Consider the following 23,908-nt stretch of genomic DNA (forward strand, 5'->3'; position numbering starts at 1 on the left):
AAGATGAGCCTTGGGGGGTCCGTGATGTTTATACCTTTGGACATTGTCTTTAGGGTCACTCTGAGGGAGAACTGACTCCGTGGCAGTGAGTTTCTATTCGTTTGGCTTTCATTTTTTAATGTCTTTATTCTGAAGGAATTGTTCACTTTAAGGTTGTTTTAATAGTCAGTTAAAAAGGTAATTTAAAAAAACCTCTTTAAGTGAATACATTTCTAGGATCTGTCTTACTGCTCACTTGTAACTTTACTGCATTTTGGCCGGGTACCCTGGCTCCTAGAATTTTTCTGTTGTTGAATTACGAGTGTCATTGAGGCCATGGTTATTGTCCATTTTGTGGTAGCTGAATTAGCATTTTTAAGAATATGTCTTTTTAAAGGTATGGCGTAACTGTTTATATGTATGCATAAACATAGTTTATCTGCTTAGTTGTTACTAAAATCCTCTATTCCGTATCTGTTCCTTTGGTCACTTGATCTCATAATTTCTATAAGGAATCATTATATAATGGGAAATTTGACAAATCCAGAATCTAGAATACTATAGGTATAGGAACTTAGGGATAGATTATAGAATATTATAATAGATAGATACTTCACTAATATGTTTTACTTTTGACTTATAGATTCCAAAAATATGTTGATTAATGTGCCCTGTTCATTTTCTCTTGGAGTGTGTGTGCTGTGTGCATACAGTATCTTCTTTGTCCCATGGACTACTTTTCACCTTGATTCAATTTTCTCCGACATTAATATTGCACGTATCTCCCTTATTTTCATTAGCATTGTAGACATGCTTTCAGTGCCGTTGTTTTCCGTTTTGACTCATAGACTGTGACTCGCACAGAGCTAGGGTTTCCATTCATATGTGATCCATGGGCTTTTCTATTCCTCGTGGAATTTACCTCTGTGCATTTTTGTTATTTTTGACATATTGGATTTATATTTTCTTTTCTTTTTCTTTTATAAATCATTTTATTGGGGCTCATACAACTCTTATCACAATCCATACATACATCAATTGAGTAAAGTACCCTTATACATTCGTTGCTATATTTTATTTTCTAATGATGATATTTCTTATAGGAATCCTGCCACTTTTTCTTCCTTTGCTTGTAATGATAAAAAATTTTTCTCCTAATTTTTTGTTATACTGACTACTTGTATATATTGCTACATTTATATAATTGTATACAGAAAGTAAATACAACTATTTTTATATCACTATTCAGAATTTGGAAGCATTCACTCACTTAACAAAGAAATAAAACACTTGTAATTCATATCCCATTATCCTGCTATTCTTCCAGTGCTAAAATCCTCCATGATTTTACTTTGATGCTGTTGATTCTTTTTTATTAATATTACTATGATACATGTGAATAGTTACCACAGTATAACTATTTTTAAAAATGGAAAAGTTTGAAACAAAAAAAATAACAACAGTTGGTAAAAAATGGCCTTGGTGATAGAAATGAAGCTGGAGATTTCATGATAGAATTTGGAAGACCACTGGCTAATTCATTACAAATACCTTTTTTCAAAAAATATAAATGATGACTATATATCACAGTGGGTTTAAATTTTATATGTGGACATCATCAGATGAAATACATAGGTTCAAACTGATTACATCTGGGGAAAGAGACAGTAGATTTACTCAATATTGTCAGCAAACACAAGGTCAGGGGCTGAATTTAAGATAGAACAACAATTGCTCCAATACAAGTTCAAAGTGAGCCTGTCAGTTTGTTGTAGTGTGGTGTTTGTGTGTTGCTGTGAGGCTGGAAGCTATGTCACTGGTAGTTCAAATGCCAGCAGGGTCACCCAAAGTGGACAGGTGTCAGCAGCGCTTCCAGACCAACAACAGACGACAACGAAGGCCTTAGCTCCCACTTCAGAGGAAGAAGCTGCTGAAAACCTCATGCAGAGTTCAAGTTGAGGCTGAAGAAAACTAAAACAAGTCTACAAAATCCAAACGATGATTTCACTTACATTTAGAGACAAACTCAAGAACAGGTCTGACAAACAGCACTAATCATGGAAGACTAACAAGTTGTAGGATGACATCAAGAAAATCATATGCAAATAAAGCAAAACTATATATATATTTTAAGAGAGACCAATATGGATGTCAGAAGAGATTCTAAAACTTACTCTTACATATGGAACAGTTAAGATAAATGGAAGGACTACACAGTCACTTATTTTTTTTAAAAAGAACCCACTAAACATTTTATGAAGTAAAATGAACAGATGGTATTGAATAAAGAACTAAAAGCAGTATTCCAAGCATTGTCAAAAATTAAAAACAAGGCCCATCTGAGTGAGGTGTCAACTGGGCTCAGAAGAAGCATACAGAGACCAGATCAAAACCGGGATGCACATGGTAGACAACTGGGGAGGAGGTGGGAAAAGGAAAACAAAAGGATGAATATAAGGAAGAAATGGGTAGTGGGGGCATGGGGCACTAACTCACCCAAGGGGAGGGTATTGTTTATATCTCCACAGGGAAAGTGGGACCAGACTTCAACCCAGTGTCACAAGGTGTGAATGCAACATCCAGGCATGGAGTAGGGAACTAGTGGAGAGGTCTGGGAGGCTGGGCCCAGCACCAAAAATTAAGTGGATTCCTGCCTTTCCCCTAAAAAGAATTTGTTTCAAAGGACGACATTGATTCTGCAGCTCCGGGAGATGGACATATCTGATCAGAGCACACGGGAGCAGATGAAGGGGCAGGAGGAGAGAGTGGAGCACAGCCTGGCCGACCAGGCAGTGAGGATGATGTTCCTGATTAGAGCAGCCAGTCCACAGAGGGGACAACATGGCAGGCCCCACTATGAGACATGATGCCCCTCACTGAGCCATGGTGCTACAGGGGACAGCACCAGAGACACAGTGTGGGAAGTGCACCTGACCTGATCCCACCAGACCGAGGCAAAGCACTGGGGGAGTGCAGCAGAACAGTAAGGGAATGGAGCGGCAAGGTCCCCAGGGAATGCTGAAAGTGGACTTTGGGCGAGGGCATGGTGTCCCAACAGACTGGACTGGAAACACTCCTAAAGGCCAACAAACGATCCTTGAACTAACTACAAGCTTTTCTTTCTTGATGTGTTTTGTTTTGTTCTTTGTCAGTGGTTTGTTGTTGCTGTTTTGTTGTCTGGTTGTATACTGTTGCTTTGTTTTCCTCTGTCTTGTTTTCATGCATGTTATTGTCTCCACAGGTCTGTCTAAATAAGACAGGCTGGATGAACTATCTGGAGGAAAAACAACGGGACCGACAGTTTCGGGGGACTTGGGATAGGTGAGGTGGGGTGGTGGTGGTAAGGAAGTGGTGTTAACAAACACAGGGATAAGGGAACAACATGGGAACCAAATTGGTGGTGAAGGGGGAGTGGCAGGCCTGGTAGGGAATGATCAAGGGTAAGATTACATAAAGAAGAGGTATAACTGTAACCCAGGTGGGGATGGAGCATGAGAGTGGGGCAGGAGGAAAGTCAAGGGAAATAGAGGAAAGAGCTAGGAGACAAATGGCATTTATAGAGGTCTAGACAAAGACATGTACATGCAAATATATTTATGAGGATGGGGAAATAGATCTATGTGTCTATAGTTATAGGTTTAGTATTAAGGTGGCGGAAGGACCTTGGGCCTCTGCTCAAACACTCCCTCAACGCATGAATATTTTCTTCTATTAAATTGGCATTCTATGAGGCTCACCCTCCCGACACAATTGCTGAAGCCAAAACGGGTAAACAAGTAAATATGGTGAAGAAAGCTGATGGTGCCCGGCTATCAAAAGAGATAGTGTCTGGGGTCTTAAAGGCTTGAAGATAAACAAGCGGCCATCTAGCTCAGAAGCAACAAAGCCCACGTGGAAGAACACACCAGCCTGTGTGATCACGAGGTGCCAAAGGGATCAGTTATCAGGCATCAAAGAACAAAAGATCATATCATTGGCTGCACACCTCCATGATAAGATCACCAAGGACAAATGGGTGCATAAGCAATTGTGGCGAAGAAAGCTGATGGTGCCCGGTTATCAAAAGAGATAGTGTCTGGGGTCTTAAAGGCTTGAAGGTGAACAAATGGCCATCTTGCTCAGAAGCAACAAAGCCCACATGGAAGAAGCACACAAGCCTGTGCGATCACGAGGTGCCAAAGGGATCAGGGATAAGGCATCATCAAAAAAAAATCTTACATAGTGAATGAAGGGGGAAGTGCAGAGTGGAGACCCAAAGCTCATTTGTCGGCCACTGGAGACCCCCTCACAGAGGGGTCTAGGAGAAGAGATGAGTCAGTCAGGGTGAGATGTAGCACCGATGAAGAATACAGCTTTCCCCCAGATCCTGGATGCTTCCTCCCCCCCCAACTACCATGATCCGAATTCTACCTTGCAAGTCTGGAGAGAGTAGAGGTTGTACACTGGTGCAGATAGGAGCTGGAGACACAGGGAATCCAGGGTGGATGATCCCTTCAGAACCAGGGGGTGAGGGGCGATACTGGGAGAGTAGAGGGTGAGTGGTTTGGAAAGGGGGAACTGATTACAAGGACCTACATGTGACCTCCTCCCTGAGAGATGGATGGTAGAGAAGAGGGGGAAGGGAGACTCCGGATAGGGAAAGATATGACAAAATAATAATCTATAAATTATCAAGGGCTCATGAGGGAGTGGGGAGCGGGGCGGGAGGATGAAATAGAGGACCTGATGCAAAGGGCTAAAAGGAGAGCAAATGCTTTGAAAATGATTAGGGCAAAGAATGTACCGATGTGCTTTATACAATTGATGTGTGTATATGTATGGATTGTGATAAGAGTTTCATGAGCCCCTAATAAAATGTTTTTTAAAAAATTAAAAACAAGGCCCATCTGAGTGAGGTGTCAACTGGGCTCACACAGAAGAAGCATACCAGCCTGAGTGATCCAAGGATTGTGAATGATAAAATCCAAACACAAAGGAGGGAATGGTATCAGAGCTTAAATTGTGAACTCCCAGTTTACCCAAGGCCATGGATAACAGTGGGACCCAAAAGTCATTGGCATTGTCCACAAATGAATTAGACCTCTGATGAATGCCCCTCTGACCATTGACCAGGGGTGTCAATACCCTTGGTATAATGTAGACTGCAGTGCGTTTTTTTGTTGTTGTTTTGTTTTTCTGTATTTTTTCCTGTTTTTCTGTATGTGGAATCCAGAGTGGGTGGAGCTATAGAAACAGTGACTGCATTGGCGGTTTTTTGGGGGGCACAGTAGGAGGGGCTGGAGGGAAGTATTGGAGAACGGCAATGAGTACAAGAAAGCAATAAACACTCTAAAATTGATTGTGGAGATGATTGCAACACTCTTTTCTAATATGATTGAACTACTACATTGTATGATGTATGAAATATGTGCCAATAAAACTGAGCTTTTAAAGGCCCTGAGAATTGATGGAATAGTAATTAAAATGCAGAAACAAATAGATGGCGCATTGGAAATGTTCACTCATCTAAGAAAACACATTTGGAAACAGCTACCTGGCCAACTGGCAGAAAGAAGTCCATATTTATGCCCGTTCCAAATAAAAGTAACACAATAGAGTATAGCAATTATCAAACAATATCATTAATATCACATACAAGCAAAACCTTGCTGAAGATCATTTTTAAGCTGTTGCAGAACATCAACAGAGAACTGCCCAAAATTCAAGCAGGACTCAGAAGAGGATGTGGGACACAGAACACCACCGTTAATCCCAAATGAGTCCTGGCTGAAAACAGAGACTACTGGAAAGATGTTTATTTGGCATGTCATTGACTGTGCCAAGGCTTTCTGACCTTGTGGGCAGTAACAAATTATAGTGACCATTGTGAAGAACGGAACAGCTAGCGGTGCTCATGGAACAGGAAGCCGTTGTTGAAACAGGGCAAGGGGGTGCTGCACACTTCAAAGCCCAGAAAGATGTGTGCCAGGGCTGTATCCTTTTACCATGCTTACGCACTCTCTACAGTGAGCAAAGAATCCGAGAAGCTGAATTACAGGAGGAAGAATGTCCCATCAGACTGGAAGATGGTTTGTTCACCTGCAGTATCCAGAAGAAAAACCTTGCTTGCTGAAAATGAGAAGAACATGAAACACTTACAGATGAAAATCAGGGATGGCAGCCTTCACTATGGATCACAACTCAATGCAAAGACCAAAATCCTCACAACTGGACCAGCTAAAACTAAATCATGGTTTAAAAAAAAAAGAGCAAAGATTGAAGTGATGACAAATTTTATTTTACTTGGACCTCTAATAAATTCCTATAGAAGCAGAGGTCAGGAAATCAAATGATGCATTTGGCAAATCTGCCAAAAGTGACTTTAAAATGTAAAAAAGAAAGTCATCGCGTGCTTGCTTCAGCACCGCATATACTAAAATTGAAAGGATAGAGAGAAGATTAGCATGGCCCCTGTGCAAGGATGACATGCAAATTTGTGAAGCGTTTCATAGGGGAAAAAAAATAAGAAAGAAAGCCATCACTTTGTGGACAAAAGTCATCCTTATCCAACCCAAAAGAACAAAAGAAAATAGTATTGGATGAAGAAAAGCCCGAATGCTCCTTTGAAGTAAGAATGGTGAAAGTCTATCTCATAAACTTAGGGCACATCATTAGGAAGGACTCATGCCTGGAGAAGGACATCATGTTTAGTAAAGCAGAGGGTCATCAAGAGCCAGTACGACCCTCAATGAAGTGAACTCAGACAGCAGCTACAATGGGCTCAAACAAAGCAACAATTATAAAGATGGCATAGGATTAGGGCATCACTAAGGAGAAGGAACAGTGGCTAGAAAACATGACCTTGCTAATAGAACATGACCTTGCTGTACACAATTGGACATGCCCTTACAGAAGGGTCACAGCAAGAAAGAAGCCAGTCAGGGTGCAGTATAGCACTGATGAAACATACAACTTAGCTTTAGTTCTTTAATGTTTCCTCTCCCCCCCCCCACTATCAGGACCCCAATTCTACCTTACAAATCCGGCTAGACTAGAGCATGTACACGAGTACAGATCAGAGCTTGAAACACAGGGAATCCAGAACTGATAACCCTCCCCCCACCCCGGACAAACAAGGAGACTAGTGATACCAGGAAGGTAAGGGGAAGGTGGGGGAAGAAGGGGGAAGCCAATCACAATGATTTACATATAATCCCCTCCCAGGGGTACAAGCAACAGAAAAGTGGGTGAAGGGAGACATCGGTCAGTGTAAGACATGAAAAAATAATGATAATTTATAAATTATCAAGGGTTCGTGAGGGAAGGAGTGTGGGGGAGGAAGGGGGAAAATGAGGAGCTGATACAAAAGGTTTAAGTAGAAAGAAAATGTTCTGAGTGATGAGGGCAACAAATGCACAAATGTGCCTGACACAAAGGATGGATGCATGGACTGTGATAATAGCGGTATGAGCCACCAATAAAATGATTTTTTTAAAGGAACAAAACAAGATATTGCAGCAAGACAGAATTTTTCGAGAACAGTTTCTTCATTAAAAATATATTTTTCCAGCAAAATAGATATTGCCTATAAACATGGATGTAACCAGATGGAATATATAGGAATTAAATTGACTGTGTTTGTGGGAAGAGATGATGGAGAAGCTTAATATCATCAGCCAAAACAAGGTCAGAGGCTGACTGTGGAATACATCATCAGCTGCTCATATACAAACTTAGGTTGAAGTTGAAGAAAATTAAAACCAGTCCTAAATCCAAGGCCTAAATACAGCCCCGACTATATCCCTCCTACCTGCGCAGAACATCTCAACAACAGAGATCACACACTGAACACTAAGGACAGAAGAACAGACAAGCTGTGGGATATCAGAAACACCATACATGAAGAAAGCAAAAGATCATTTAAAAGAGATAAGAGTGTGTGCGTATGTGTGTGTGTTGGGTGGTGGTGGTGGTGGGGGCAGACCAAAATAGAAGTCAGAAGAGGTGCTGAAACTTGCTGATGAACATAGAGTAGTTAAGCAAACAGACGCAATTACAAAGAGAGCCTAAAAGAGAATTTCAAAGGGCAGCTCAAGAAGACACAGTGGAGGCACTATAACAAACTGTGCAGAGACCCCAAATCTGAAAGCCCGGAGGAAAGACATCTCAGTGTATTTCAAGCTGAAAGAATTGAGGGGAAAATCAAGCCTCGGATTATAATATTGAAGGGTTCTAGGAGCAAGATAGTGAATGATACAGGAAGCATGAAAAGATGAAAAGAATACAGTCACTGCACCAGGAAGAACTGGTCAGTAATCAAACATTTAAGAGGTAGTAGAAGATTAAGAACCAGTGGCATTACTCTGCCATAATGCTGGAAATCAGCAAAAGAAAGGTTTAAAAAAAAAAACAAGGGCAAATACTTAGAGGATGAATAACTTGCTTCTTCAAAAGGAGTGGGTACTGGCCCAAGTTAGAGACAAAATTAGGAAGTTTTTAGAAACCAATGAGAATGAGAAAACAACATATCAAAAGCTATGGGGTACAGCCAAGGCACTTATCAGAGGATGCTTGATGGTGATAAATGCACTTATGAAGAAAAAAGAGAGACTTATGGTGGATACCCTCTCACAAAACCTTTAGCAGTTGGACCAGAGCCAACAGAATAATCCTAATAGCAAAAGAGAAGAAATTCTAAAATTCAGGGCAGAGATAAATGAGTGGTAAAACAAAAACAAGGGAGAAAATCACTCAGTAAAAAGTTGGCTCTTCTAAAGGAGTAACAGAATCGACAAACTGTTGGCCAAACTAACAAAAGATGGGAAGGAGCAGACATCACTATCCAGGTTGAGGGAAATAACAGGGGAAATTACAACGGACCCTAATGAAATTAAAAGACTAATTACCCAGTACTACGAAGGACTGTACTCCAGCGAACACAAGGACTTGAAAGACATGGACAAATACCTGGATAAACAAACCCTCCTTGGATTATGCTATATAGATGTTATAGCTGTCAAGAACTTGAACAAGACCACAACAAAAGAAGAAATAGATAAGGTTATCATGGAACTACCAACTAAAGAAAGGCTGGCCCCGTTGGCTTCACAGGAGAATCCTACCAAGCATTCAGGGAAGAACTGACACCAGTTCTACACAAGCTCTTCCAGAAAACAGAAAAAGACAGTAAACTCCCAAACACTTTCTATGAAGCTAGTATAAATAAGACTGATAACAAAACCAGGCAAGAATCTGAAAAGAATGGGGAACTATAAGCCTACATCTCTAATGAACATAGATGAAAAAATACTTAAAATCTTGGCCAATAGAATACAAAAGTACATAAAAAGAATAATTCATCACGACCAAGTGAAATTTATGCCACGGATGCAGGGATGGTTCTACATCCAAAAATCCGTCAACATTATCTACCACAATGAGAAGAAAAAAGAAAAGAACCACATGATGATATCAATAGATGTAGAAAAGCATTTGGCAACATTCAACACCCATTAATTAAGACACTCAAGAAGATAGGACTGGAAGGAAATTACCTCAATATAATTAAAGCTATATATGAAAATCCAACAGCCAGCGTTACAATCAATGGAGAAAAGATGAAAACATTCCAACTGAAAAAGGGACATCTGTACTCCAATGTTGATCACTGTACAGTTCACAATAGCAAAGAACCGGAAACATCCTAAATTTCCATCAACAGAAAATGGATTAAAAACCTCTGGTATATACACACAATGGAGTACTATGCGTTCCTAGAACCCAGCCATGAAAAGATGAAACACCTCATCTCGTGGAAAGAGTTGTAAGATACTATCCTGAGTGAAGTTAGCCAAGCACTAAAGGACAAGTACAATATGAGCCCACTGAGGTAAGTTCAAACAGCAGAATGGACATAAGGGAAAATGTATGTACTGCACAGTTCCTGAGGACCAGATACTCTGGCAAGAGCCAGACCAAACCCAATGATGCATATGTCATGAAAAAAAAAAAACACAAGAAAAAAATGCACATAGCACCTGTGTTGAAAGAAATGGCAAGCACCTACCTTATACATTTGCAGCCCACAGAGGGGTGGGGGAAAAAAAAGATGGCAATGGGGAAACAGGTCACTCATCCACCCTAGTGGAGGGTATTGTTTATGTCTCCAGAGGAAAGGGTGAGAGTGTGTGTCAGCCTCCTTCTGGTGTGCCAAGCTTTGAGGGTGACGTTCCTGCTTGTATCAGCTTGTTCACAGGGAAGACTGCAGGGCCAACCTCAGCTTGAGACATGACATCCCCTCCCTAAATGACAGTGCTACAGCGGACAGCACTGAAGAGACAGTTCAGGGAGTGCCACTGGTCTGTCCCACCCACTTGGGGGCAAACCAAGAAGTGAGTACAAGAGACCAGCAGGTGAAGCAAAGCCTTGAAGTTCCTGAGGAATCCTGAGCGTAGACTTCTGACTCGGGGGCAGCGTTTGCTCCCTCATCTGAACTGACTAGGAGATGTTCACAAGGGGGACACACTGAAAGTCTAAAGTTGTAATGGGGTGGGGGGAGGGCACTAGACCGCTCCATCCTTGACTGCAGGAAGAACAATGGGGTCTTGTGGAAGGCATGCCCTACGTCATGAATGCAGAGAACTAAAAGGGGTTGAGTGCTGTTAGGTAAGCAGGTCATGGGATATGGGTTCCTGGAAGGAAGGGGGATTGGAATGATGGGTTATAACATGGTCTGCTCACTATTTAACAGATACTCATCTACTCTGGTCGGGACAACAGTTCAACTTGGAACTGTTTGTATGGTCCTCCTTTTCCCCTTTCTCTTGGTCTCTATATAAGGTAGGCAGGACAAGCAATCCCAAGGAGACAGCAGTGGGGCCGATGGTTCTGGTGGGGCATGGGAGAGGAGGAGGTGGGGGAGGGGAGAGCCAATAACAACAGGGACAGGGAAATAGCAAGGAGTCTAAAATTGATGGTGAGGAGGGTGTAGCATTCCTGGTTGTGTTTGATCAATTGATATGTATCCAAGAGGAATTTCTGAGAGGTGAACTGTGGGTAAACAAGGTGATGGAAAAGAAAGAAAAAAGAGGAAAGAGCAAAAAAGTAAACATTATATGTAAGTATAAATATAGATATGTATACATGTGAATATATAAAGATAGGTGAGTGTGTGTGTCTGTGTGTGTGTGTGTGTGTGTGTGTGTGTTACAACAAGGGAGCAGATGGACTTTGGGCCTCTACTTAAATCTTCCCTCAGTACTAGAATGGTTTGTTCTACTAATGTGGCAATGCATGATACTCACTTTCCCGGCATGATTGTGAAGACAAAATGGGTGCATAAGCAAATATGGTGAAGAAAGCTGATGGTGCCTGACTAATAAAAGATATGACATCTGGGGTCTTAAAAGCTTGAAGTTAAACAAACAGCCATCTAGCAGGGAAGCGACAAAACCCACATGTAAGAAGCACACTAGCCTGTGTGATCATAAAGTGTTGACCGCGATAGGTATCAGAAGTTCAAAAACAAGCAATCGAATGGATGTGAAGGAGCATGGACAAAGTGTAGAACCAAAACCCACCTGTAAGATAATAGGGAAATCCCTCACAGAAGGGCCACATAGAAGGGATGATATATCCAGGGTGCAGTATAGCATTGAAGAAAAGTATAACTAATCTCTAGTCCTTTAATATTTCCTCCCCTTACTATTATGGTCTTAATTTTACTTCATTAATCTTGTTAGACCTGCATATGTTCATTTGTATAATTAAAATTGTTTGATGCATGAAATCCAAGATAGGTTAAACCCTTCAGAACAGTAACAGTAGTAATGATTTCATGAGGGTACGGAAAGAGAGGTGAGGGGAAGGGGGAAGGGGGAACTGACAGCAATGATGACTGACCACACTTACAGGGAACAAATGACAGAATTGTAGGTGAGCAGATACATTGAATGGTGTAAGATATCCACACCCCCAAATAATATATAATATAATAAGAAGAGTTCCTGGGGCTGGATGGGGGAGGGAAGGGATAAAGGGGAGCTGATATCAAAGAGTTCAAGAATAAAGAAAATGTTTTAAAACTGAGGGTGGCAGCAATTACACAACAATTATATAATTATGCTTGATCTAATTGAACTGTGGATTGTTATAATATCTACAAGAGCTCCCAATAAAATGAGTTTTTTTAAAAAAACTTAAACAAAAAGAAACAGGTATTGAAGGAAGACTTAGCTATTTCCTTTCTCTTACTTCTTCCTCTCTGTCTTTTTTTGGAGATACTCCATGTTTTGTTTGGCTTCTCTTTCTGAAAACTAAGCTACACCTCTTATGTTGATTTTATCAGTTCTTTTCATGAGTGTCTGTTGTAACTAATCCCTGCCCCATGCCAAACACGAGGAGACTGCGGCTCCAAGAGGTAACATAACCTAAAATTAATGCGGAGAGCAGTTAGAGTTGGGATCCAGTAGTCCAGTCAGGTCCCACTAGTGGCACTGACACCACCATCCCCCTATCTCCAGTGATGATATAGGAAGTGAAGCTATCTCATAAATACGGCTCTGATCAACATTTATCTTTTGTCAATGAATTACCTACTGAGAAAGATCATACTGCCCTGCCATCCAGGAGGTGACTTAGCAGACAGCTGAGCCTTGGCGTTTACCTATTGAGAATAAAGAGTTTCATATATTGCCAACATCAAACAATGTCAACCTGGGACTGATGGATCAAGACAAAAATAAGACCACTCCCTAACATGTCAGAGCCTGGAAAAATATAAAAACTTTGTCCAAACCAAAGAATAACAACCAATACTATTGACAGCTGCTACCTTTCCAATTATAGCTTTAGTCTTCTCCTAGACAACCAGTTCTATAAGACCCTCGCTTCCTAATAATCAACCCAAAGTAAAGCTTTGCTTCCTAACCCCTCCCCCTTCAATCACCCAGCATAGGCTAAAATTCTGTAATAAATCCCCCTCTAACATCTGTTTGTCCTACGATGGTAGCTTGCATGTAGTTATGCTAGACGCCATGCCAGAGGCAAGATCATCCATGGTGAGCAGGTTTCAGCAGAACTTCTAGACTAAGACAGATTAGGAAGAAAGGCTCAATTATCTACTTCCCCAAAAGCCTCATGATTTACTTCTAAAATTTGATTAATTAAAAACTGATGGATCCCAGCCTAATATTGTCTGATAACATGCTGGGAAATGATCCTCTTAGGTCAGAGCAAACTTAAAACCCACAGTGAGCACTGATAATGGGTAAATATCAGCAACCATGGAGACAGTGCGGGACTTGACGGCGCGCCGCTCTTTGGGCAGAGGGTCGTCATGAGCAGGTGCCCATTCCACAGCAACTCACAACAGCATCGCTTGTGCAGACATGGCACACCCTTGCCCCGTGGAGGGGATAAGGAGATCAGAGTGCATTGAATAAGCATTTGCAAATTATTGAAGCATTTAGATAGGGGTACATGGGACCAAAGATGTACTTAAGAAAATGAAATCTGATAAAAGCCTGTTGGACAATGGAGAGAAGAAGATGGTGGCAAAGCCCTCGATGGAGTCATTGCTGAAGTCCTGGGACTAGAAGGACACACAGAAGGTACCGGCCACCATTCAAGCGGAGTATGGCAAACGCCTGTAGCCGGGCGGTGGCAAGAGGAATGAAAATCAGTTCATATGCACTAGGGCATCTGCAGGAAGAACTCAAAGTGTGTGGAAATTGTGATTCGGTCTTAATCATTAACATGATTTAATGTTCAATAGGCCGGGCTTCTCTCCGAGCAGATTTCTAATCAGGTCTGCAGTCTCCTTCTGAAGGTAGCCATAGGATAACGACCTATGTGTTCAGGTTCATTAGCATAAGATAGAAAGCTATAAATAGGCTGACTTTTGATTCACCTTTCCTGAATTATAAAACATGAGGTTGGATTTAAGCCTACCATATGGATAAGGGATCAATTTAGCCCTTAAGTATCCTCCAGAAGATCCCAGGAAGGGCATTAAAAGTTTTGTGAGCATATTAGAAAGCAAACTTGGGGGCTTAAGTGTGCATAGTCAGCAGACCTGCCTAGATGTTCAGTTTCGGAGACAAAAAACAGTAAGAGAAATGAGAAGATGGGCCTCCTAGGAACTAATCACACTGTTATTCAAATGAAGCAAAACGGAGGCATGGTTCATACGGCAGAAATGAAGGAGACTTCTCAACCATATAATCAACAGGTGGAGCCAGAGGTAATACTTGGTATTCAATATGATTGGTTCCAAGAGCATTTCCAACGGTCCCTTTCCCCTTACAGGCAGTGTAGAGAACTCTGCCTAGGAGTACAGTACAACCAGCTGAGAGGACAAAAAGCCCACCTCCCCCACAGTGAGCCAAATTACAGAGCCATCATGTGTGGGCCTGGGAGAAGAACGCCAACTGTGAGAGTTACAGAATCTCATGCCAACGTGAGGATAGTAAGAGTGAAGGGGGGGAGTCTAGCCTGTCAATCAGGTAAGAGCCTGATGCTGCCTACTTGGGGGAAATGACCTTCTCATGAGCATTCTGGGAAGTTCCTCTCTTTCTCCCTAGAGGAGGGCCACCCTCTCTCTCTGTTTCACCTTCCTGTTGAGGAGTCACATGGAGACCCTTGTCAGCACTGAGATGCTTCCACTGCCATTGGATACACAAGATTTTTCACCCACCGGTCTGTGATCTTCCTTCATTCAGCATGATTTTAAGGAGCTCCATGAGCCTGAAGAGGACTTTATGAACTAGTATCAGATATATTGGCTAATATCAGACTTGTGGACTTGATCTGGACTAGGCTAGGGTGCTCTTTGATCAACATTTATCTGATCAACAGTTCTGATCAACATTTGCTCTCTCTTACACATGTATGAGTGTCCCTGGAATTGTTTCTCTAGTCAACCCGATCTAACACACCAATCATATATGATAAAAAGTGAAGCAGATATGTTAGGGAGAGAGGAAGGAATTTTAAAAGTCCATAAAAATGGAATTAAAAGATGATAGCATTTTCCCACAAATGAAGCGCCCTTGAATTTCCTCAGAGCTTCTTCTGCCTAAAATTTAAGTCAGATGTACATTTTGTTGGAAAGAAATAGAAGTCAATTTTGCCATAGGCCTTTCTCTCTGAGCTGACTCGATTTTTCCCTCCATAGCAGCACCATATTACTATCAAACTCATTACCCCCGCTTTGATCCAAACACCCTGACTTCCAAGGGACACCATGCCCTTAAATTACATATTTTCTGGCTGCGTAGCAAATGTGAAGAAAGCTAATGTTGCATGGCGGCTATAAAAAGATATCGCATCTGGGGTCTTAAAGGTTTGAACATAAACAAGCAGCCATTTAGCTGAGAAGCAACAAAACCAACATGGAAGAAGCACATCAACCAGCCTATATGCTCATGAGGTGTCAGTGGGATGAGGTATCAGGCATCAAAGATCAAGAACAAAAAATCATATTGATGTGAATGAGGGGGGAGTACAGAGTGGGGACCCAAAGCCCATCTGTAGACATTTGGACATCCCTTTACAAAAGGGTCACAAGGAAGAGACAAGCCAGTCGGGGTGCAGCATAGCACCAATAAAACATAAAACTTTCCTCCAGTTCTTTCATGCTTCCCCCTCCCTCTTTTCCACTATCATGACCCCAATTCTACATTACAAATCTGGCTAGAACAGAGCATGTACACAGATACAGATAAGAGCACCCAACACAGGGGATCAGGATTGATAAACCCCTCAGGACCAAAATTAAGAGAAGCGATACCAGGAGGGGAAGGAAAGGTGGTGGGGAGAAAGGGGGAATTGATCACAATGATCTACATACAAACCCCTCCCAGGGGGATAGACAACAGAAAAGTGGGTGAAAGTAGATAGCAGTCGGTGTAAGACATTAAAAAAATAATAATTTATAAATTATCAAGCATTTGCGAGGGAGGGAGGGAGGGAGGGAGGGAGGGAGGGAAGGTAAGGGGAAATAAGCTGATACCAAGGGCTCAAGTAGAAAGCAAACGTTTTGAGAATGATGATGGCAACAAATGTACAAAAGTGCTTGATGCAATGGATGTATGTATGGATTGTGATACGAGCTGTACGAGCCCCCAATAAAATGATTTTTAAAAGAAAAATAAAAGCAGACTGGAAAATAAGCACATTTTTTTGCATAGTAGGGCTTTGAATTTGTTCCTGAAATGTATCTTTTGAACAAAAGCTTTGCTGTGCATTAATTCCCATAGGGACTTTAAACTAAAACCATTTCCAACCCTACTCAGTTAAAAAAAAAAGTAATTAAACTTCCTCTTGAAAAAAAAAAGATTTAAAATATACCTATTTTCTCTTAGCATCCAAATCATGAGCTCTAGACTGAGGTGTGTCACTTACTATCTCAATTACTCTGGGCGTTTCAAGCGACCTACGCCTCCTTCTGTCAAATGGCTATAACACACCCCTGATTTGGAACCCCTCAATATGAACATGGCTAATGCACCTGTCTGAGAACCAAGAGGCAGGAGTTCCATTTCACCCAGAGGCCCCTTGGCAGAAAGGCCTTGTGATGTACTTCTGAAACACCAGTCACCTACAGCCTGTTCCACTGACTCACATGGGGGTGAAACGCGTTGACTCAGTAATTGCAACTGCCCGGGGATTGGTACAGTGAATCTGAACATTAAATGGGGGAAATGTGTATCTAAGATGTGGTTCATACTTTGCTTTTACTCTACAGGTTCTTATTGATAGAGAAATTTATTATGACTTTATTTATTTGGTCTAAAAGTCAAGCACTTGTATTATATATGTATGTTTAATCCATCATAATAAATGCTTATTAGTGGCAAATAGCTTTGGTTCAGATTCCTGGGTTCATGGAATTAGGCTAACCTATCCAGGCCACCTTGAAAGAACTAATTCCCTGGTATCCCCTTAAATCAAACAATAGTTTAGTCAGCGTAATAGACACTTGCCTTAGTCATTGGATTATTTTGGAAAATTATCCATGTGCAGCCAGCTTCCAAAAGCAGAAAATCCAGGGTCTGACCAGAAGCTGTACTTTAAGAGTATGGTACATTCCAAGAGTATGGTGTATTCCTGGTGACTCCCCTTCTGTAACTGGTAGACCCTGAGGCCCTGCTCCTGCTTGGATGTTATCTTCTGAGAAATTATCACCTCCATGACCTAGGCAGCCTGCTTTCTCTGGGCCATCTTCTGAGACCATAACTGACACATGGGTGGATGCGGCCAATTCACAATAAATATATTATAAGATGCTAATTGTTCTTCAGGGGAGGCCCAATCCCCACTATACCCCAGAAGAATGCACTTCAGAGAGGGGTGTATCTGATCAGAGCACACAGGAGCAAATAAAGAGGGAAGGAGAGAGTCGAACACATCCAGGCCCACCCAATTCCAAGGATGATATGCCTACTTAGAGCAGCCAATGCACAGGGAGGACCATAGGGCTGACCCCACCATGAGACATGATGTCCCTCACTGACACACAGTGCTACGGGGACAACCTTGGAGACACAGGTGAGAATGGTGCCCATCTGACCCCACACACCTGGGCGACATACTAAGGGTGTGCAACAGAGCAGAAAGGGGAGCAAAGCAATGAAGTCCCCAAGGAATACCAAAAACAGACTTTGGGGCCAGAGCGTGGCACCCCTCAGACTCAACCAGAAAACACTCCCAAAGGTCAACAAATAGACCTGCAACTATTTATAGGATTTTATTTTGTTGTTGTTGTTATTGTTTTGATTTGTTTTTGCTTTCTTTTAATGTTTTGTTGTTTTGTTTTGTATTATTTCTGTGCCAACTTTGTCTCTGCATGTCTATCTAGATAACATTGGTGAGATAAACAATCCGTAGGAGAAATCCGATGGTTCTGGGGGGACACAGGAGAGGAGCAGTCAGGGAAATAAAGGGGGTGGGGTGTCAACAAGCCAAGGGACAAGAGAACAAGTAATTTAATATAAATGACGAGAAGAGCATAGGATGCCTGGTGGGCTTGATCAAGGGAATTACCAAAACCCCAATGAAGTCACACATGACAGTGGGACAAGAGTTAAGTAAAGGAAATAAAGGAAAGAACTAGGAGGCAAAGGGCATTTATTGAGGTCTAAATACAGGCATGTACATATGTAAATATATTTTTATATAATGATAGGGAAATATATCTATATACATATATTTATAGGTTAAGTATTAAGACAGCAGATGGACATTGGGCCTCTATTCAAATACTCTCTCAGTGCAAGAATACTTTGTTATAATGATCAGGCATTCTGAAATGCTTATCTTCCCTGACACAATTGTTGGACAAAATGGGTGCTTAAGCAAATGTGGTGAAGAAAGCTGATGGTTCCCAGCTGTCAAAAGATTTAGTGTCTAGGGTCTTAAAGTCTTGAAGATAAACAAATGGCCATCTAACTAAGAAGCAACAAAGCCCACAAGGAAGAAGCAAACCAGCCTGTGTGATCATGAGGTATCGATGGAATCAGGAATCAGGCATCAAAGGCCCAAAACAAAAGAATCATACAATGTGAACGAGGGGGAGGGTGGAGTGGAGACCCAAAGCCCATCTGTAGACAATTGGCCATCCCTCACAGAAGGGTCACAAAGAATTGATGAGCCAGTCAGGATGGAATATAACACCAACAAAGCAAATAACTTTTAAATTGTCCTCTCTGGTCCGATACGACCCACATTGGACTGCCAGCCACAAGGTCGGTGGCTCAAGCCCCTCAGCAGCTCTGCAGGAGCGAGAAGAGGCAGGCAGTCTGTTCCTGCAAAGATTGACAGCCTAGGAAGCCTGGAGACACAATCCTGCTCTAGGAGGTCCCTGCAAATCGAGATCGACTTGATGGCAGTGGGCTTGATTTTACTCTCCAAGTTTCATGCTTAAGAATTCTACAACCAATTCTGAATTGTGAAATTGGAGTCAAATCCCCATCGGAATAGCAGACTTAATGCTCCATTAATCTGGTCTGCTCTCAGCTTCCAATTGAAATAGTCACATCATCCGATTTTTAAGGAAAAGACTGTACTGCCAAAGTACATTCCAGAGGTCTCTTCATAAAAGCCATCCTGCGTGTTCCATCTGCGTGTGCAATCTGCTTGTGTGTTTCCAGCCAGCTTGCACAGGCAGATTAATGCGCACAATTAGAAAGCAACCTCACAGGCATTCAATAAACTGCCTTCATTATCACACTCAGGAGAGGCCCTTTGGATGTCAATAAAAGCCTAGTTTTCTGCCTATTAGCCAAATAATTGACAGCACCAAAAACTAATCAGAGACAGAGGAACAGAGTCACGAACAAGGTGTGAAAGAGTGTGTTAAGATGCACGTGGTAGTGTGGCCCAGGTTGTTAGCATGAGCTTTGTCTCCAGCTTTGTCTGGAGCTGCGGGCTGTGCACGCCTGAAGCTGCCCTGCTCAGAAGCACAACAAGAAGAAAAAGAGCATCTTGCCCTGCGATTTGAGCCACCTATCAAAGTACCCTGACGCTGGCCAGTTGTAAGGACATGGGGGCATGGGCTTGTTTGAAAGGATTCTTATTGGTGTCTTTTAAGTGTGGTGATTTCAGAATAATCAACCTTTGGGGGTTATTTTTCTTCTTACATGAGCAGCCTGGTTGGTCTAGTACAATCTCGGCTCTTAACATTCTAACAGTTTTCCTAGACTTTTTTTTTCTATTATAAACTCATTGGAAGAAAGTGAGCTAAAGACGTCTTATTCAAAGGGCCCATCTTCTCCAGAAATCCCTTTCCAATTCACAGCTCTACAATGGCCATTCATTTCATGAGCTATTGCTTTTTTAATTTCAAAAGTAATTCAAAACAAAATACTTTTAAAAGGACCTGCATATCCTTCTTCTTGTATTCCTCAATAGCTTTAAAAATCAATTTGAGATACCTCTCATTTTTAAGCATCTTCTCTTTTTATTGGTTAACTGGGACCTCCGTGATAAGCAAAAGAAAGAGCAAGAGGAAAATGGGCGTGTAATTGAATTCAGCTTCACTGATAGTGTGCGCAGTGTCTAGGGGTGAACTCTTTTTCTCCTTACAGGGAAAAATCAAGCGGGTGATTGATCTCTAGCATTTAGTGAAACACGAATTTAAGACCCTGACGATTCGGAGAGAAAGGAGGCTGGGAGACACACTCTCCACAGCCCTTCAAAGCCCCAAGTATCTCTCATCCTTCACAACTCTTAAAACCCTGCAGTGGACTCCCACAATTTCCAACTTGTGGACATAATACACATCACTGGGAAGCAGCTCTTCCCTTGTGTAATATGAAATGAGTGTGCTAAAGCCAAGACTCATTTATTCCTCTTTGTGACTCCAGGCTTAGGACTTCATCTCATCCTCTGACCTCCTTTAACCCTTCCAAGTAGATCTAGAAATAAACTCTCATCCAATCGCTAACCACTGATGGGGGTTGTTATGAGTTGTCATCCAGCCAAACTCAACTTGTTGTGACTCCATGTACAAAAGAGCAAAGCATTGCCCAGCCCTGTGTCAGCCTCGCCATCAGCACACTCAGGCCACCGCTGCAGCGAAAATGTCACTCTATTTGGCCGAGGTTCTCCCATCTCCTCCCTGGGTCTCTACCTCATCAGACTTGATGTCCTGGTCTCATCACGTTCTTGTGGTTCATATGGGGTTGATTGGCTTAAGAGAGTGCTTTCGAAAGTAGAACACCCGACCTTTCTTACTAGCCTATCCTAGTCACCTATTTTACAGCTCTGCTGTAAACTGCCCACAATATGGGCATCTACTGGTGTTTGAAATACTAGCGGCATGACTTCCAACAACACACAAGCCCTCATAATATAACAAACTGACAGTCGTGGTGTTGACGCATGAGGAAGGAAATAATAATAGTGATCCCATTGATCTACTGCCTTCCTGCTTATGCTTGTTACCTAATGTGGTGTCAATTTGAGGATTAAGTGTGAATGAAGTGGAGTTTAGCCTGTCAAATCAGATCGCAGCTCGATGGCCTCATTTGGAGGTGCTAATGAGATAAATAGCTCGCTGACAGCAGGAAACTCTCCACTCCCTGTGAGATGTCCCTGTGATGAAGCCATATCTCTGGAGCCAGAGAAGCCATGTGGAGACTTCTGCCAGCACTGAGATGCTTACATTGCCACTGGACCCACAAGACTTCCAACTCACTGGCCTGTGATCTTCCTTCATCCAGCATCACTGCATGTGTTTCATGAGTCTGAAGAGAACTTTATAGACTGGTATCGTACTTATAGGCTTGATGTGACTGGGATAAGCGGTTTTCTCAATATTCAACTGTTCTTGTATATAACACTCTTTCTTATACACATATGAGTCTCCATGAATTTGTTTCTCTAGTCAACCCAGACTAACACACTGCTGCTACCTCTCTCCTCATGACAGTCTATGGTCTGGTCTGAAGCTGCCCACCAACCCCCTTGTCCCCATGTGTCCCTGTACAAGAGTGTAAGAAGCTGTGGCTTTGAAAGTAGACTTGGAGGCTAAAATGGGATTTGTGTCCATTTTAAGAGGTAGCATCACTTGTTACCATCCGCACCGTGCCGTCTTCCGTTGGTTTTCTAGACTAACTAGCCAAAGACCACCTACTGAACGAAAGGGCAAAATAAATGTCTCAAAAAATGATATTTTCCTTTCCTGCCCCTGAGTCTTAAAGCAAGAAGTTGGGTATGACAGAGGCCGGATCATTCCAGTGGCATAATAAAGCAGAGAATGCTCTTTCGGGAAGGAGGAACACACATATATTATGCTCACCGCAATTCCTGAGTGAATTCCACAAATGAGGGGCAGTAATGGAAAAAGGGAAAAGAAGGCAGTCACACAACCCGCATGAAATGGGGAAGCCAATTACTAGGTGCTGCACCCCATTCAACTGGACCCTCTGTCCCTCTGGCGGGAGGATCACTGCAAACCTGTAATGTGCACGGATATTTATGCCATTGATATAAGTCATTTCGGTTCATCCTTGAAAATAAACTATGGAATATAAATCACTAGCCCAATTTTTTTAATGTGAATACTGAGGCCTAAAGAGCGTTCATAATTTTTCTAAGGTTGTAGCTGGCGAATGGAGATCTGTCGTTTCAGCGAGTCCACATTTGGAATTCACCCAGGAGCCAGGTTCTTTGGTTTTGATGCGGTATGCAGGAGATAGATGCTTTTAAGCAGTATGCAGGTAACCTAGTCACTGGGAGTGAGGACGGACTAAGGTAGAATCAGCCAATGAAAATCCTATGGAGCACAAGCCTCCAGTTCTCAACTCGTTGTGGGCATCAGAGCCCAAGACCAGGTAAGAGCTTGTGCTGCTCCACATGGCGATGCCATGAGGTGGAGGCAGACTTGGCAGCAGCTAACACAGCAGTTGTTCTATTCATATTAGCTGATGTTTACTTACAAGTCACACTGGAAAAAATTACCAAGGCTGATGACCACAACTGGGAGTTTTGCCAATAATGAGTAATGATTTCTCAATTTTCATTCTAGAAAAGTTTGATAATTTGATAGACCTGGGGGCTTAGGACCACCGTTTCTGGGAATACCATGGTCAATTGACATGCATATTCCACAAAGTCAATGGTCTATACCCTAGTTTGGTGAGTACTAACTGGGGTCTTAAAAGATTATGAGAAGCTATTTATGCTGAAACTTTGGTCTTGCTTGACATATGTAATCAATGAGTCCAATATACCCCATGAACATCAGTCTCCATGGCCTTGAAGCCAGAAGAACGTGGTGTGTCCTTGCTATGATTCCCAAGTGCTCTTAAATGGATCACATCAGAAGTTCCGGGATAGAGAGAGAGACCCAAACTCAAAATCATAGAAAAAAAAAAAAACAGACTTACTGACCAGCTAGAAACTAGTTGATCCCGAAGGGACTATGGCCCTTCATGTCTGGACAAAAATTCACCCCCAGGTTTGATTTTAAGGCAAAAAATCTCCCATTTGAGATCAAAAGGTCAGCATTTACCTAAGGGCACAGTTCAGAAGGGTTGGGAGGGAAAGAAGTGGGAATGAAAAGAGGAAACACAGAGAGGGAGAGGGTGAAGTGACGCCATATTGCAGGGACTGCAACCAGAAAGATGAGAAAAGTCATGTGTATGAATTGTTGAATGGAAAGCTGATCTGCTCTGTAAAGCTTCACCCACTTCACAATGAAAGGTTGTGTGTGTGTGTTTTCAAATATGACAACTATATATTAGTCCTCAATTCGTGAAATTAATGCCTGATTAGTTAGACCCTGATTGGTTTCCTTGTAGGGCTATTTTGGAAATCAACATAGTCTGAAGTACTCAGGATCGCCAAAGAATCAAGACCTTTAGGTCATTAGCATATGTTGGAGGATTCTTCAGACGTACTGGTGGTAACCCTGATCTATCGATTAATGGATACTTTGGTGAGTATACGCTTCTAACCTCAGAGTCTTCCTTAGATAATGACAGAGTTCAGTTACACAATTAACCCACTACCAGGTGTACTTTTTAAAAGTTACCATAAAAAAATGAAAAAAAAAAAAGTTACCATCACCCAGAACATAAAAGCAAGGTGAGTGATCTAAATATGAAGGCATGAGACTTTGAGAACACGTACTTACTGTTGGTGATGCTCTCTAAACGCGTCTCTTCTGAGTTTTTCTTGAAGACTCTTTCTCTCTTCTAGTTTATTGCTCTGAAAGTGAAAAGATCAAAATGCAAAGTAGTCAGGAAGTTTTAAGGGGAATCATGATGTGAAAGTTCCCCCACCATCTAAAATCTGTGGTCCCGTATGGCTTCTCCAGTCTAATATGGTCCCCACCAGGGGTTTTCCGGATGGGGGTCCCCTCAGAGCCCCAGGGCTATTTCCATAGTTTCCCTCACCCAACTTGATGGGTCTAATCAAAGCATCAATGTGTTATACTTTTATT

The 23,908-nt window shown here is 42.0% G+C and overlaps 1 protein-coding gene and 1 non-coding gene across 3 annotated transcripts in view; one reads left to right on the plus strand and one right to left on the minus strand.

The window, feature by feature from the left end:
* EPSTI1 (epithelial stromal interaction 1) overlaps positions 1 to 23,908 on the minus strand; it is a 152,081-nt gene that overhangs the window by 76,591 nt on the left and 51,582 nt on the right. For both annotated transcript variants that reach the window (XM_075563031.1, XM_075563030.1), the window contains exon 6: positions 23,600 to 23,673. In XM_075563031.1, the coding sequence (XP_075419146.1) occupies positions 23,600 to 23,673 (74 nt within the window). The remainder of the gene's footprint in view (positions 1 to 23,599; positions 23,674 to 23,908) is intronic.
* LOC142461927 (U6 spliceosomal RNA) lies at positions 6,366 to 6,474 on the plus strand. Its single transcript, XR_012787094.1, has one exon. It is a non-coding gene; the product is annotated as a U6 spliceosomal RNA (small nuclear RNA).

This window comes from Tenrec ecaudatus, chromosome 11 (assembly GCF_050624435.1).
Source record: "Tenrec ecaudatus isolate mTenEca1 chromosome 11, mTenEca1.hap1, whole genome shotgun sequence".
NCBI lineage: Eukaryota > Metazoa > Chordata > Mammalia > Afrosoricida > Tenrecidae > Tenrec > Tenrec ecaudatus.